Below are 17838 nucleotides of genomic sequence, written 5' to 3' on the forward strand. Positions count from 1 at the left end.
ATTTTGTTGGGAATGGAGTAGGTGGCTAAACTCCTTCTATCACCTGAAGTGCTCTGTCTAACAGATGAAGCGTGCAACAGGTCCCTCCAAATAGTGGAGCCTTAAAATCAGTCTTCCCACTGACTTTTACAAGCGTAAAGTAAGGCCTAAAGTAGATAATCACTACCTTCAAGGACTTTGAAGTCATCCATTACATTTTAAGGGTTGATTTTAGTCCCCAGCCTACCTAAAAGGATAGTACTTACTTAATAGAGGCGTATGAACATTTTGAGTATATGTACAGCATGTATTTTGAATGCCTTTTCTGAGAAAATTTCAAATCTGTAAGGTACTCTTTAAAATATTTTGGTGATTATTTTCAATAATAAAATACCTAACATTAGAAATGTCGAATAGGTTTTGTTTCAGCTTGTCTTTTTAGTTTTTTAGTTTTTTAGTTTTTTTTTTTTTTTTTTAGAAATTACCTCTCAGAACTTTTTACCTAATTTCCAAATGATGCTAGATGACTACACTCTACAATGAAAAGCAAAATGAAAAAGTTTTCTCCTTTTTCATTTACCTACTGTCTAGCTTTTTGATATAAAGTATTTTCTACTCAAAATGGAAAAAGGATGTCATTTTTATATTTCTTTCAACGTGAAAATTTAAAATACTTCCATTACCAAATAAGAATAATCTTCAAAAGTTAAACAGACGTTCCATTTCCAAAACACTAATTTTGAATGAAAAGATAATTTTTGGACAGCTACTATTATTTAGCACTACAGATACACCTATAACCCCGCAGTCAGAGATGCTATGCTCATTACCCATACCAATAGCTACAGAGATTTCTGAAAACAAATTCACAGAGTTTGACATTTCTTGCTTTCAACAATCTTTTTGGCAATCTTCAGTCTTTCTGTATATTAACACATGTAGTGTTAGTTAGCATATTAATACCAACACATGTAAATGCATATAAACATTTTTTTATATATATAATTACTTTCAACACTGTTGACTTCCATGCTGCTCTGTAGGTTTTTACATCCAATTCCCCCCTCCTTTTTTTTTTCCTTGATGGAATATGTTATTATAAGGAGTAGAAATAATGACCTCTGAGTACCTCCACTATCCTTACCTCTTAAAATTACCAGTCACCATCACAGCAGGGGGGAAGACAATTTATACATGCCTTAGTTTTTACAGTAACTTTGCACAGGTGACTTTGATCACTTAAAAGTCTGCATATTTGTACAACCAAAAAAGTGAAATACTGACTTCAAAGCAACAACAAAAAGCCAGCAAAAAATAGCTGTTAAATCAGAGTGGGGATTTTAGCCCATCTTTTTTCCTCTTGCATATCCAAGTGCAAGCAATCTATAAGACGGAAGCGATGCAAAGCGCAAAGGAAGGAAGAAAAATAGATGGAAAAAAAAAAAAAACAAACGCGAGAGATGCTCCAAGTCCAAGAGACCTCAAAACGCGGTTTCCACCCACCGTGGTGACTCATGACCTGCCCGGCAGCCTCCATGCTGACGTTCTGCAGATAGTTGTGGCAGCGTTCCTTGTGCTCTTCCAGCGAACTGCGCTGCTTGTAGCTCCGGCCGCAGTAGTTGCACTTGTGAGGCTTCCCCACTGTGGAAAGAACGAGAGCTTCAGGTCAAATCCACGGCAACCCACTTTTGCTATCGACATGGCATCTTCGCAGCAAACCCACTCTCGAGATGGAAAGACACCTCAGAAAGGTTACTCAAGTCCCAGGCCTTCTTCCCAGCCCCGTTTTCCCACCACACACACCTCCTCCCACCCGCCGGGTACTTGGCCCCATCAGTTTTTCACACTAACGCCCGGTACCGGCAGAAGCCAAAAGAGGCGAACTCGTTGGTCGCAAAGCAAACAAACAGACTGCAAGAGGGGAAAGCAAACCAAACAGCTGAATCACACCCCGGCGCTGCCCGTGTGTCACCAAGCCTTGTGGGAAAGAGACTTCTGAGATGTTTTGCCCACGGTACGAGCGGCTGCCCTTGCAAAAACGTGCTGCCCCAGTGGCCTCATTCTGCTCCGAACCGGGAGAAGCCATCGTGGGGCACAGAGGGGTTCTTTCATCGAGACAACTTGGCCAAAATTACCAGGGGAAGGTTTAAAAAAAAAACACAGAAGAGACAACAGAAAGTAACGTTGGTAACGGCCTCCGTTACACGCCAGGGCTGAGCTGTCACCAGTAATTCACAGAGACCGGATAATATTAAAAAAAGGCCGAGTACAACAAAAACCGAGCCAGATGAACGCAAGACATAACTCCAATTCTTTTGTGTGTGTGTTTCACTCAGCAGCAATATGACTAAATGGCAAATGCCTCTTAATACATGCAAAACCTGGCACCAGATCCCCATAAAGTATATCCCTTTCATAGCATGTCATTAAGTAACCACAAGAATGGCCTAACCCAAGGCCAGAAAGCTAGCCAGAAGTGTAGTTTGCCAAGCCATGCTAATAAAGGTTTTTAATATAATTCCAACTCGTAGAACACAAGCATTTATTCTCTAATAACTAAAGAGCTATTAAGTCAGCGCTGCAAGTCCAGTAAAACACCACAGGCTGAGGTTTTCAGAGCTGCCTGAGGGATGGGGAAGGTCAAACTTCTCACAGAGTTTTGCAAGTCTTTGGTAAGAACTTCAGTTTCCAGCCAAAGAAATCGAGAATATCCTCTGTTGGATACTATACATGTTCCTACTGGGGTTTGTCCCAGTCCTGAAAGCTTTTCGCTGTCATTTACTTAATGAAACCCAAGCTGCACTGACAGCAGCCAAGAGGCACCGTCATCGGGGGCAGCCGGTCCCTTCCTCCTGCTGCGGGACACGGTGGCACGACGGGACCAACACCGCTCCCAGAGCCTCCAACCCAGCCAAAAGCTGACTCCGTTACCCCTCGATGCTGCTCTCCATGGGCTTCCAACCCAAAAAGCTTGGGGGTGCTTCCCTGCTGGGATGGGAGCTACAGGGGACACAGTGGGAGGACATCCATGACCAACAGCAAGTGGGACAGGGGATTTCTTGAGGTGGGGCTGAAGCCCTCAACATGGAAGGCCCAGAGGCAGGGAATTTTTTTTTCCCCCCGCAGGGGAGAAAAAGCTGCTTTTAATAAGCAGCCAAACCATGGATTTCTCTCTCTTTATTTGGAGATCAAGTTCACCCTCAGGGAAGCAATGTGTCCCAGACCAAAACAGTTCTTGCGGTCCATATTTTTCTCACGTTGTTGCCCTAACTGGTATTGTTACTGGGAGACTCAGCTGAGGCCAAGGACGGGAGGCTCGTTATCATTCCCAGAGTAATTGCCCTTGATGTGAACAAGATCGAGCCTCAGCTCTTACATGCACACCATCTTTCTCATCCTGCAGGCTCCTTCAGGAAAATGTACCGGTAGCTCCCTGGAATGGAAAAACTTTCATCATCACAATTAAAATGTTTCGTCATGCACCTAGATGGCTTCAATGTCCGTCAGTCTGATGCCTTTATTAGAAGCTAGCTTAATGTCTAATCAAGAAATCTAAAGCAGTTGGAGGGATTAAGTTAACAGAGCTGAAGCAGGGCCGAATTAGCCCACCCAGTTCGGCTACACCAGGTTCTCAAACAACTTAGACAAACTGTAAGACACAAGGGAAATGGATGATTGCTCTCAGTTATTCCAGAGGTAGCTGCTATTAGTTAAACATATGATCACTTAGCACAGAGAAACATATTCTCCTGCAAACTTGCAGTTCAAAAAAAAAATGATTCAACACTAAAAAAAAAAAAACACCTGATATTTTACCTCTACAAATGTCTGTTCCTTGCCTTGCAACCATTTCACGAACTGTTCACAGACAACAACACTGAGCTTCTCCAGTGGTATCTAGGAGAGCCAGCCACCCAAATTCCATCAAATTTCAAGGTTCATAGGAGATGATAAAAGCTAATGATAAAGGCAAGATTTCTACATGCAATATGGGATTTGAGGAACGTAACTCCCCAAGGAAAGAAATACTCCAGAACACAAGCTCCTTCCTCTGGGGAGAAGATAAGAGAATAAACAACATGTGACAAATATTAGTCATGTTGCCTAATACACAACTGGAAGTTGCTCAAACACAACAGGGAAGAGCGAAGTTTGTGCATTCCAGTTCAGTAGACTTGAATATAACTCCCTTGGGTTCACTCGCCAAGTTGGTCCCCTGGCTCTATGGATGCAATCACACCATAGCACTGCACACGACACCGGGAAAAACGCGATTTACGCTACAAAATTACACAAAGTGTCTGCAACTTGGGCCATGGTACCCTTGATCAAGACAGATCACAACGGAGTAGGTTTGAGTAGCGGCAGGTTGTGTCACCAGCCACGCTCGCAATCCAGTCGGTAAGAAGCGCGGCTAGCAGTGGAAGCAATTGCGGTCTAGATTTTAGGAACCTGGTCGTTGTGACAAATGCCAAGACATTGAAATAGCTGCAAATTTCCCCTCACACTCTCATCAAAGCAGCTCGCGACAAAAAAAATACATGTTTGTGAATATGAACTTCGCCAGTGGGTGTACGTTTTTCCATATTTTGTGTTACCCAACAGAAAGCTGTAAAAGCTTATTAGAGAATTCAGTTCTGGTGATCTCCTCAACAACAACAACAAAAACTGTATTTTGTTCCACGTAACAAACCACCAAATGAAACCGCATAGCTGCTAAGAGAGTCTTCAGCCTTTGTTGTATATTATGTAGTAAGTAAATGCTAATGGGCACGAGTTGCCCCCAGAACATAAGGCTTATGCTACTGGGCTCAGGGGGTCCTCGTCTTTGGGCCACTGCCTTGAAGGCAAAGAGTTCCTCAGAGCCCACCAAAAACCTCCCTGAGCCCCACTGAAGGCAGCTCGTTCAACCATGTCCTTATGGAGCCACCCGATGTTTGGTTTGGCTTGCTTGGTACCAAGTTGCCTCCTCTGAGCTCCTGACTGAGGACCCTGGTGCCCGGACATCACGTTCAGTGCTGGACATCACTGCTGCTGCCAATGGCAGCGTCACGTCGGCAAACACAGTTCGGAAATCCCTGGCTTGGGGCAATTGTTCCTATACTACCTTTTCAGGGTAAGTAATCAGATAAAAAATTACCATCACTCATTCTCATAAAAATGACACAATGCAGCGAAGGCAAACAAACCCAGAAATCTTGAGAAACCTTCGATTTGTTGTTGAACTGGGAAAGACCAGGGCACCGGGCAAAACCCAGCGGCCATACCTATGAAACAGCTGACTTAAGAATACAAAAAACACACTTCATATTTCTTTCTTAAATGTCAGAGTTTCCATGCATTTAAGCTCAGATTCATACAGATGACAATGTGGCACAGAAAACCCACAGTGGAGTCTCAGCCTCAAGTGGAAAATATTATGACAGTCACAGTGAAAAAAGATATTTCAATTTGAAGTAGAATTTTTACCATGAAACAGGTAAACCACTCGCTGAAATTCACAGAGCAACCGAGTTTGCTCGTGAAATTAAAATGTTCGTGTGCAGAGAGGAGGGGGAAGAGGAGGAGGAGGACGCAACAGGCAAAGTGCTCATGAGTTAGGAATACTTTGAGTCCTGTGGGTGAACTTTGATAGCTGAGAAGTCTGCAAGCAGTGACAACGAGATGGTGCAACTCTCAGGTCAATATTCAAGACAGAAAGCAGACTTGGGCCTAGGGAAACTGCTTTTAAGTCATAAAAAAGGTCAGCGCAAGAAGAAGAGCCCGTAAGGCATTTGTGCAGCTTTTTGTTCTCAAAAGAGACGGGAGCACATAGCAGAATATAAAGTAAGTCAAAGGGAAATAACAAGGCATCCCAGGTAATACCTTGCCATGAGCAGACAACGTGAGAAAGGCTTACAGAACACGTTCACTAAGCTAAAACCCTGCCTTCATTAACACCAGTGACAAAACATTCACTGGTTTCAAAAACCAGGATTAACTACTCCCACATTCCCCTCTTTTGGGAATCACATGCTTCTCCACAGCAGTGTGGAGCAGGACTCCTTCCCATCCGTCTGTCCGCGTCCCGAGTCCCTGCAACAGCTCAACCACTAATAGCACCGGCTTGTGTAGGGAAATGCCTTACTACAGCTGTCTTGTGTGGGTCAGCCCAATTGAAGGGCTGTTAAAGCATCTTCCAACCTTTACACGGAGCTCTGTATCAGTATTTTTCAACTTTTTTCTCAGAAGGAAAGCCCGTTTTCTGGACTAAGTGTCCATCTTTGCACCTGATGGAGCCCTCCTGATGGCAGCACACCCAGCCTGACGCAGGTCTGTAAAATCTGAACTCCCACTCTGCCCCTAACACCTCAGGGCTGGAAGAAACCTCCATATTCCCCACAAGAAGCTTTCTGAAGCAGCTTCAAAGTAGTTTAAATGTTCTTTGGGGCTAAGACACACAAGAGCGAGGCTGTAGAATCCACTGTCACAACCATAACCAATATTGATTCATTAATTCTCTCCTTTCTTCCCTACATCTGGAAGCTGCCTGGGACAGAGGAGATGCCCTGCAGATGTGCACTACCTACCACAAAGCAGCCTTCAATGGGACTCGCCATACCAAGAGTAGTTTTAACGCAACAGTAGGAAATATGATTAAGGCACTGGATTGGGACTCAGGAGCCTAGGGTTCAATTCTTAGGCTACAAATTTTGTGACTGCAGGCAAGTTACTCTGATTTCCCGTGCTTCAATTATTCATACGTATGATTAAGGCAATAATTCCCTTCTTTGCAGCATGTAAATGAATTCAGGCACTTTGCAAGATGCACAGAGGCTAATTCGGTGGAGCTCATACAAGTAGGTAGACATAGGAAAATATGGCCCATATCTCTACTGAGAAATTAAGGACTTAATAATACACTGATTTTATTAGATATGGGAGTGAACATTAAAGAGCAGGAGGAGATATTTAGGATAGCACAGAGTAGAGGATCAAGAGGGAATAAGAAAATCAAATCAGAGAAAAAAGTAGGTGGCATATTAGGCAATTTGCAAGCATGGTGTCCTTTTGGGCTGTGAAATGGTCAGCCTGGAGAAATGTAAAATGCCATTTAGCTTGGTGACTTTTACCACCACAAATGACAAAAAAAGAGTGCTGGGGTAGTATTAAGGTGTCGGCAGGAGGACTAAGGCAGCAGAGACACAGCAGCAACTGGTCCCCTGGGTCACAGCTGCAATGAAACAGCGCACCTCGGCTTTTCTAGGTGCCCATCCCAAAGCTCGACACACAAAAACATTTACATGAGGAATAGACCCTTGAACTAATCAGAAAAAATAAAGTGAGACGTTAGCCTGTGCTGGCTCTGAGCAGCACGTAGCTTTACAAAGGAAACTGCCTCCCACTCCAATGCTGTATCTCACTGCTGTGCCTAATGACTGTAAATGTGTTCATTGAAATTCATGGGGGCTCTTTGTCTTGTTTTTTTGTTGTTGTGTGTTTTTTGCTTTTTTTTTTTTTTTTTTTTTAACGTTTTTTGTTTTAACGTACAGGCACAAAATAATCAGTCTATACCCAAGTTCAGAAATAACAGCAAGTCCCACAACTAAACCAAGATCGTCCAAGACAACCTGCATGCAGAAGTCACAACATGTAAACATCTCACACAAGTCTGCAGGCTGCCAGAGCACACAAACACACAGACTTGAGACAGTGTCAGGTACCTCCACTTCTGAGCAACTCAACTTGTGACATCTTAACGCAGCCTGACTTTCAGAAAGAGCCCAATCTCTATTCATACTACGAAAACTTTGCTTTAACCTTTTAATGCTTGCCAGTCCAAACCAGCAAAAATTCTCGCGGTATGTGTTGATGTCTCAGCAACTGAGTGGCAGCTAAATGCAGAGATACTTTGCCTTATCATGGCTCAGAAATAAAGCCGTGCTTACTAATAAACTGTAGATCCACTGGAAGGAAGCCTCCTCCTATTGTGTGATGGGTGGGGAAGGGAAGAAAGACAAAACATAACAATAACTTGATTACAGGTAACACAACAGGGGTTGCTACTTCCAACTATTCCCCACCTTCAACAGCTGGTGAAGTTCAATCCTGATTTTTTGCTTGACTTCTGGAAACAGAAGCAAGCTTTAAGATATAAAGATTCACTGTTCTAAATGAGATGCAGACCCCCTTCTGGATCTCATGGAGTTCCGACATCTCTGTTTGCTAAGCACTATTTAAGATTATCATATTTTGGGCCAAGTGTCAGGGTTTGTGAGGACGTGCTAACAGACAGGTTCACCAAGTCATGCAGTAGAGGAGAGCCCATAGAGATAAATCTGCACCTCCAAACATTTTGGGATACTCTCGAAGCCTCAACAGGTTCAATAAACACGATGCAGCAGGATGACAGGAGAAGCCTCCACACACACCTTTCAGCAACTCGTACCTTCCTGACTTGGCACCTGAAATAGCCCATTTGACTCACTTCACAACCTCACGGCCCAATGCCTCTTCGTAAAGATTATCATCAATTGCCTATTGATACATAACGTGGCTGTTCAAGATTTTGGGAGCCTCCCAGCAATTGCAAAACAGCTCGCCCTGCATTTCTGCATGGTAGCAGCCAAGGGTAAGTTATTTCTGCTGACAGCCACCACGTACTATTACAGCAGCCCCAGCCAGCTAGCAGTGAAACACCACTGGATGCTTGTAGTACGTCAGCACGCAGTAAAACAATGGCAAAACATTACACCTACACACCCTTTGTTTTCTAGGCACGCCTGCCTTTCCTATAAATATCTCCGGGGCACAAAACAGCAGCATGACACCTGCACCTACCTGCCAGTTGTTTATGGTACTGTAAAGCAAGTGGCTAGCAGTGCAGTACTGCGCTGCCATCCAGCTCTTCCTCGATCTTCTGTGGCAAGCAGCGTTAAACATCTGATTATATATAAACTCCAAAGACTTCATCCATGCTACATTCTGGCTAGAAGGAACCCAAGAAAACATGTACAGAGGACAAGCAAACACACTAGTCAGTGCAAACTCTGAAGCAACTATACCTTCTCTACGTATAACGCACGCCAGCCAGAATGTGGTGTAAATCAGTGCCCGACAGCTACAGCATTGGGGTCCTTATTTCTACCTTCAGGATGGTTCTGTCTGCAGCTTTTTTATTACTTCACTAGTTCATTGCGATTTATCTCACAGCTACTGGCGGTTATTGGCTCTACTGTTTAATCTGATTCATCAGATTGTGTTTATTTATTAACTGATCTGCACAGTTTTACAGATAAAACAATGTTCCAATCTGCCACCAGGGTTATAAATAAGTAGGCAGCATTTTTTGTGCCAGGAGTTTAACAAACAAACAAACAAACTCCTGTTCCATTGGCACCATCACATAATTACTGAAATCTCCCTAGCCATCCAGACGCTTACAGGGCTCCTGTCACACTCTCTCAGCACCCATTCAATCAATCAAAACCAGAAAAGCAAAAAGCTTGCACCCCATTTTCTCCCTTTGCAACGCACAAGACAAATCGTTTACTTTGCAGGTTTGTATGCTGCATCTATGTAAATGTATGTATGAAAACAGAAGAAAAGTCTATTTGTCTAAGTGAAACCATGTAAATAAATTACACAGTAAATCAAGGAAAACACAGATAAGGACATCAGGGCTGTACTAAGTTCTGAAAAGGATGTAATCCACAGTTGCTTGCTCTGAATTCATGTCCCATAAAACATCTATTGCAACAGATAGCAGCTCTCTTCACATATTTTTCTTGGCTTACCTCTCTTACCTTCAAAATAAGAGCTTCAAAGCTAGCAGAAAGGACCCAACCTGTTTAGCTGCTATTAATGGCAACGGAGCTCTAAGGTCCCCACTTTGTTTGGGAATCTCAGCACAGATGCCCTGCGAGCCCCCTGTCCTCACGCCCCCCAGCATGTCCCAATCCTTCGGGCACTCCTGGCACTGGGGGGTGGGTGTCCCCAGGAATTTTACAGCAACTTTGAAATGGTTAAACACTGTGTTGAAACAGCAGCGTGGCGGTGAGATAAATAGCAAAAACCAGGAAGTCCACAAATAACTGGATGTTTTTTTATCACCTTGCCAGCTTCCAAATTGCTTAAAGACTATGAGGTTTGCTGCAGCTTACTTCTATGGGAGAGGCCCTGTAAAAAATATGAGAGGGGGACTCCTCAAGTTTGATGGTCTGTTCAGGACAGGAGCCTTCCCCTCTATCTGGATGTGGGTGGAAGTGGGATGGGGGTTAAATCTTAACTGCATTTACAGGCTCTGTACTTTCCACTCTGCTACGGACCTTTACCATTATGTTAAAGTTGACTTGATATGCGGAGTGTTAATCCGTTTACGCAACAAAAGCCTTCCAAAATACGCTCTCTTCAGTTCAACCTGCTCCAGCGACACAGCAAATAGGAAAAAAAAAAAAAAAAAAAAAAAAAAAAAAAAAAAAGAACAAGTTTAGGTGGGTCTGTTTTTCTCTGCCCTGTCCTGTCCGCTCCCGTCAGCGGCACAGCGAAGCGGGAGCCGAAGGAGGGGGACCCAGACGTCACCGCGAGTCACGCTCGGCAGCGGCCGGCTCCGAGGGGAGAGGAGCAGCTCGCACACGCAGCACAGGGTGGGGATGCCTCACTTCAGAGCAGGAATGCTGCTGGACAAACACTCCCTCGAGAAGTGCTCGTTTGTTGTTTTTTTTTTTTTCCCCTTTGGGGAAAACAAGCGTAGACATTAGGCTAGATTTATAGGTGGTGTAAATGGAAGTGATTCCCCGAAGCCAATTTACATCAGCTGCTTACAGTTTATAGTTGTTACAAGTGCAGCCCCTTTGCATATCTTGCAGAAGCCCTTCAGCATTTGACTGTAAAGTCAACACAAGCTATGAATTATTTGAAGCAAGCAGTGCCAAACATCGTGTTACCGGTTATTTTATACCGTACAAACAATGGGATAGGGAATACACATCTACCTTTCACTATAGCACTAGAGAGCTTTTTTTCCTGCACAAAACCACCAAATGAGCCCTTAACTCTAGCCAACTCCTCATCCCATGGCAATGACTTCCACCTATACATTACTGCATGAGAGAAATCTATTTCTTTAAGACTTCTAGTTTTGTGTTCTTCCTATATCCTAATATGAGACAACTTCCCGTTTCCCTAAAGTTTTCTCTTTTCTTTTCAATGCCTTAACCAGAGCCTTGGAAGCAGCCCATTAACAGCAAGCTGTTGTGAACTTAATAGCGACAAGGGAGGAATAATACTGACAGCTCCTCTGCTTTTCCTAACCATTGAAGCTGGGAGTTTTCACTTATTTTGATCAAGGCCAGCAACGAAATGAACCTTGCTTCCAAAAAACAGGTCAGGCAGCAAAACTAATGGGTTCCTTTGGGACATGAAGATTTTTAGTCATACTTTCCCTGTTGCCCAAGAACCAGTGCCACTGTGTTAGTCCTGTAAAGAGCTGCTGTTCAGAGGTTTTGTCATCTCTAGCACAGATGTCAAATGAGGGCAAACCGAAAATGAGCCGACCGACTCCTTTTACCTATGCAGCTTTCCTACCTGCTCGTGTTGCTTTCTGCCAGCGTGCCTGACAACATATATATTTAACACCAGCATTACAGAGGAGCTTAAAATAGGGGGTGAGACTTTCCTAAAACAGACAGTGCTAAGCCCAGCTGTGCTGCACGGTGCTGAAAACCACGTGCTAAAGGCTCTTCCAGCTCACTACTCTCAAAAACTCTTCCGACACCCAGAACACTTACTCCAGCTTCATTAAGACAAATGAGATCAATGCCATGAGGGCTGGACAGACAGCTCCTCTCCCACCACGCTTGCCACCACCAGAGAGATCTGGAATTGTGCTGACACTCGTGGTGGTCACTGCTCCACGTTCCAAGACAGCCACAGCATTTAGCAGGGGGGAGAATCAGGATCATTTCTTTATGAGAACAACTCTCAGCACAACAAATATTAAAATACCTTTTAAAAGACAATGGATCCTTTAGCTGAGAAATGAACTGAGGCTCCTGAACAGTTTCTGTTCTACTGCAAACCTCTATACATCAAGTGCCTACATCTGACATCGAAATTACATTAATCTCTTTTGGGTATTAAAATCCAGCAATTCCTGTTAGTCTTGATATCTTCCCTAGACTTTTTATGTAGCAGAAAAAATAAATAATGACAGTTCCAGAGCACTTGCAGTTCCCTTGATTATTTTTTTTTTTTAGGTTTGGTCAGCTGAGAGAATGAGAAAGGAGGGAGAGGAAGAAAGGAAAGATTTGGGGTTTTAGGGTGTTTCTTTTTTGGTGTGATTAGTTTTGCAATACAAGCCCTGGATAGATTCAAAAACTGTATCCTGGCTGAAAGAAAGGCAGGCAAAATGAAAGGAAATTAAATATGGGTGTGAAATTAAACCAAAAGAAAGTAAAAGAAAAGAATGAAAGCAAAAGCATCTACTTGGGTTGAAAGTAGACAGAAAAGCTGGAAAACACAAGACACAGCTCTCTAAACATCCAGAAATGCTTTAAAAAGGTTTCCTGTAAAAACAGGGAGTTTAGGAAACTCTGAATACATTTAATTGCATTCTTTGATGAAAGGAAAAAAAATCATACTGACGGCTCCACTACACTATTCAAGACAAGCGATTTCTCTGAGAAATCTGAAGCAAGAATGAAAGGCAATAAAACTTGTTATTGCACAATATCTGGAAGAAAAAAATTTCTCATTTTCTTACATCTACTATTTTTTCCTTGGTGTGTGGAGAGCCTTGTAACAGAGTCAGGGACTGGGAATTTAGGACATCTGGGTTCATTCCCATCTGCAGCACTGATATCTTGAATGTCTTTGGCAAGTCCCTTTTCGCCTGTATTCTAGGTTTGTCCTCTGCAGAATGTGGTCGGGCAGTAAGCCTTCCTGTCTTTTTGTCTTAGGCTTGAACTCTCAGAATTAACTGTTACAGATTACCTGACACAAAGCGGTCCTTTCCTGTCTCTTTACCAACTGTGCAATCCTGTCCCAGCAACTGCATGCCAGCCAGCTCAAATTCATCCTGGAGTTTACGCTGATGAAGGCAGAAATCTCATGCATCTGAACCAAATCTGCACTTGCAGTCTCTTGAAGTTGGCTCCTCATTAGCCCTTGGGACAAACTCATCGTTTGCAGAAGACTAATGACATGAACATAATGGATACATTTTTCACAATATAGCTACCGTGGACATTTTACTGTGGCACATAAAAGTCAAACGAAGCACTTTTTCTGGTGGATGATCTATTCTTTGAATTTGAGCAGCTTCATTCCAACAAAACATGCCAAAAATCCATCCTTTGGAGCTGCTCAGTAGTAATGTAGCTATGGATATTGATACAGATCTGACTCTACAGCGTTACCAACACCTGCAGTTCCTCTCCAAGTCAGATATGACACTGCTTTCCTTCAGCTTCCACCTCCTGGAGTCAGTTGACCAAAGGGAAAGGTTAGCTTGCATGTTTTCTCCCTCCCTCCCCACTCATGAAGTAAGTGTCTTCAGGTGAATAAAAAGGGCAATTTAGCACCTTGCACTCTCCTCATTTATAAGCCTCTGTGACCTGGAGGATCCAGATTCATCTTTTCTTTTTTTTTTTTTTTTTTTTTTTCTTTAATTCCTGGGGTTAGAAACACATCAATAATGTACACTCTGAGGAATTCTGCCAATATCAGCGGAGTTCCTTCAGATTACTACAGCTACAATTGATATCAAAGCACTGCCATTTATTTCAAAAGCACATTTGTGTACAACCTATTTTCTTGCTGGAATTTTCCACTCTCCTGTTGTTTTAAAATCCAGTGCAGCTGAGATGCCATTCTCCCTAAATGTGCTCTTACTTATGCCTCAAATCATTTCCCTGTTCCATCCTGGTGTTTTATAGGAAGAAAACTAATCTTATAAATGAATCACAGAATAAAGTGCCTCCTACAAAAGACATCACTCTATTAGGAACGCATTAAGTGGCACATTTACTGTGCATTTAATTTTCATTTACAGTATGTGCTCTATACCCAGCGCACTGCCTATATCAGCTTTTGTTTTCATAACCTATTCCTGACACCTAACAAGAACTGGGAGTGCTGCTCCAGGATTTGGCAAGAAGGAACAGGTTGTGGATGAGCAGGTTTCTCTGACTCACCTACACGGATCAACAAGGAAAAATAAAAAAAGGGAGAGGGTGGAGATTACAAAGGAAAAAAAAAAAAAAAAAAAAAGAGAAGGGGGGGAGTGACGTGTTCCTGTGGATGCGGTGTGTAATGCAGCTGGCAGGCCGCCCGCTCGCAGTGCCACCGAGTTCCAGACGTGCCAGTCCAGCTGACTCAGCTCTTTGGAAGAAGGAAAAGGGAAGGGAGAAATTTCACAAACATTTCTGGTTGCTGAGGGACCGAGGTTGCTGGACTCTCCTCGAGGCTTTCACACCAGGGATTCGCGCTGTGTCCCCAGAGAGGTACTGGGGACAGATGCTCACTCGATAACCTCACACAGAACCGCTTACACCGTTACCAAATGATGCCTGCACAGCCTCTGGAGAGCTCAGCAGCACAGCTTCGCCCCCCAGACCTGAGACGCCAGGCCTCTCCTCGCCAAGGCGAGCTGCTCTCAGACGAGCCACTGTCTCCAAGGAGACGAGCAAAGCGCATGCAGATGAAGGGTATCCAAGTGAGAGACAGCCTGTGGCCCGTGTCGCTTTTCCACACAAAAATCTCACTGTCACTTCTCAGCAGCAGGTCCTTGATACGTGGTTTATTTTCTAGCCCTTAAACAGCCCAGGCCCTGCCCACCTGCGGGAGCAGCTCTGTCCCACGTGTCTGAGGGCTGTCAGAAGGCACAGGCAGCCCCTGAATCTGACAGAAAACAAGCAGACCTCAGGGCTTTTACAAACGATGGCTGAGGTGAACTGGCCCCAAAACCAGCACTAGGCACTGAGCTTGTCTTAAATCCCCAGCCAGGATCCTCGCCACAGGCCCTCAGAGCACGTGTGAGGAGCACGCTGCCCCGGCCTTCATACTGACCGCTGGCTCCCTGGGCACGAGGAGTCCTGGGACAGCAGCATCCTGAGGAAATCTGTGGCCTGACACCAAAAAGCCTCCTGAATAACACTGCCCCACCAACTCACAGCATAAATATACAGCTACTCTTGCAGATTTAACATGAACAGAAGGAACAGTGTTAAAGCAGAGGCTTTCCCAAAAGCAAGAGCTTGTGAGCACACAGATAACTGTGCGGCCGGGGAGTGCCCCAGCCAGGTGCTCTTTGTCAAAGTTTCAATAGGCAGGGCCTCGGCAGCATTTCTCCAGCTTCAGGAATGAAGATAGAGATCTTGTCTCTCTGTTGCAAAGCAAGGAGGGAACTTGGGGCACCCTGTCTGAAATCAACACAGCACAGTTATGCAAAACATGTGTGCAACTGGCATCTCTTGTGTAATCCTCGCTGTAATCAACCTCGCTAACTACTCCAGCAAAGAAGGAGGGGCAGAGGGTGGAGAAAGTTCACACTTAGATCAAATAAAAAATGGGAAAATATCCAGAGAGCTTTAGTCAGGTAAAAACACAGTTCCCTCTCATGGGAAACCTCCAGGACAAGTTTCCTTGAACTTCATACAGGGTTATAAATAGGAGGAGAGTCACTCAGAGTTCAGTACAGGTTCACTATAAAAAAAAAAGTAGACATTCTCATTTTCCTTCTTGAGTGATATCCATCAATATCTTAGCTGTAAGCCAATTCATAATTACAGGTTGCTGAGAGCTCAGAAGAATACAGCAGTAGCAGCTCTCTGCAGCTCTGCCGTGGTACAGTGTTAACCACTTTTGTTTTTTTTTTTTTTTCCCTTCAGTTTCTTTTGGCTTCCTTTCCAGATGGCAAAAAAAAAAATAATCTCTTACACCTTGAAGCACTCATATATTTTCTAAATGTTGGTGGCAGTTCTCCATTTTACATTGCCCCATAAAAAATCTGAGATAGCAATGAAAGATGGCCTCAAACCAGTCCGTGGTTCCAAGCTCCAACTTTCTTAAGCTGGAGGGTTTCACAAGCTCCTTCGAGAACTGACAAAGGCCACTTCCAAATGCTGCATTTCCTTTCCTCAGAGGCAAAATGCAAAAGCTTCTCACCCCTGAAAATAGTTTTCTCAGGGGAAAGAAAAATAGGTTTTTCCTCCTTAGGGCTGCTGTGGTATTTTGCTGCTCAAACGGAGTACGTGCAAGCAGCGGTTGGTCTTGGTTTTGCTGCGATGTGGCTTCGTCAAGTCAAAAACCGTGTTCTCAAGTGCACGAGAAAGCTCTGTCACCCCTTAGTCCTCTTGTTCTGCAAAAACAACCTCAGAAGGCTGCTTCTGGAGCAGGGGAACTCCTGATTCACTACGCCATGTCCCTCAAGGGTATTGCAGTGCCATGAGACACCCAGCTCCCAGAGGAGGTCTGGAGGCTGGCTGTGCAATGCCTGCGTTTACAGCTGCACCTTCAATTCCAGTTTTGCCAATCGGAGCCTACAAATATAGGATTTGTGTAATAATCCCTGCTGACAGGGAAAACAAGGCCCAAAAGAGGCCTCTGGAGGTTGAGCTTAGAAGAACTAAGGGACTACCTATCTTTAAACATCTCAGCTATTAGACCCTCACCTGACAGCCTGTCCATAGCAGTGCTGGTGCAGAAAGACAAGTAATCTAAATTAAGCTACCTCAGTGCTTAGATACCTGATTTTGCAAATTGGGTCTCCTAGGGCTTTTTCCTATTTCATTTTCCCATCATTGAAAAGCGAGGCAACAACACATACCCACTTCACACAGGCTTTGGGCTGATGAAATAGATAGGGTTCATAAAGGAAACAAGACGCAAAAATTGCAGGCTAAGTATTAAGTCCTTTAGTATTATTAATAATCACCTTACTATTGTGTCTAAGATAATCACGCAGGTATCAGGGTATAATACCTCAGTGGTTACGGTAACAATACAAAGTTATTATTCCTTCCACTTTGTAATTATCTCATTTCACTATTGAACAAAGGATACGTAAAACTAAGGAGATAATACGCAATGCTATGCAGCAGGGGCGCCAGCAGCGCTGGAGTACTCTGCTATGTACTTACATGACCTTCATTGCAGCAATATGCCTGAGCCTTGCAATCTCTTGTGCATCCTGCCCTCTCCCCATCACGACAAGGTTGAGAAGTTCTCGTATTTTGATTTCACTGATAGGCAACTGAGGCAGAGATGAGGTTAAGGGGTCTGCATCTGTACTCATTTTTGTTTCCCCAAGAGGAAAATGACTTCACAATTTAGGTCCCTCACAAATGAGTAGCAAAAAAAGAAAATAAAATCAAAATTAGTGATAAAAAGATGAGAGAATTAGAAAAATAAAGACAGTCTAGAACAGAATCAATATTGGACAGATGACTGTAGACTATAAATGCTGTCACAGTATAAACTGAGTACAGGAATTACTCAGTCACAGAAGACGGTGTTAGCAAGAGCAATAATCTGCAGCAGAAGAAAGGATAGTTTAGGTTAAGTATAAGGATGAGAGTCATAGCTATAAAAAGCAGATGGGAAGTGGAATTGTCTCCCTAGGGAGGCAATAGAAACACAGCCTCCCTGGATGTTTAAAGAACAGGTTAGGCGCGCTGCTTAGCGCTGCTGCTCTGTAAGCAGAAGCCTTATCATGTTCATCTGCCTTTTTGGTGCTAGTGAAATCCCACATGGTGTTGTGGCACAATCAATGCCTAGAGGAAAGAGAAAGTCACCATCGCATTTGCTGCTGCAATGCAAGATGACTGATATAAAGATTGGAATCACTCAACAGTGGAGAAGTGTCCATTTTCTCTCTGG

The 17838-nt window shown here is 43.7% G+C and overlaps 1 protein-coding gene across 7 annotated transcripts in view; it reads right to left on the bottom strand.

The window, feature by feature from the left end:
* The window catches only part of IKZF2 (IKAROS family zinc finger 2), a 106702-nt gene that overhangs the window by 12883 nt on the left and 75981 nt on the right, over positions 1 to 17838 (bottom strand). For all 7 annotated transcript variants that reach the window (XM_032190201.1, XM_032190198.1, XM_032190200.1 and 4 more), the window contains one exon: positions 1483 to 1620. In XM_032190201.1, coding sequence (XP_032046092.1) covers positions 1483 to 1620 — 138 coding nt within the window. The remainder of the gene's footprint in view (positions 1 to 1482; positions 1621 to 17838) is intronic.

This window comes from Aythya fuligula, chromosome 6, assembly GCF_009819795.1.
Source record: "Aythya fuligula isolate bAytFul2 chromosome 6, bAytFul2.pri, whole genome shotgun sequence".
Lineage (NCBI taxonomy): Eukaryota > Metazoa > Chordata > Aves > Anseriformes > Anatidae > Aythya > Aythya fuligula.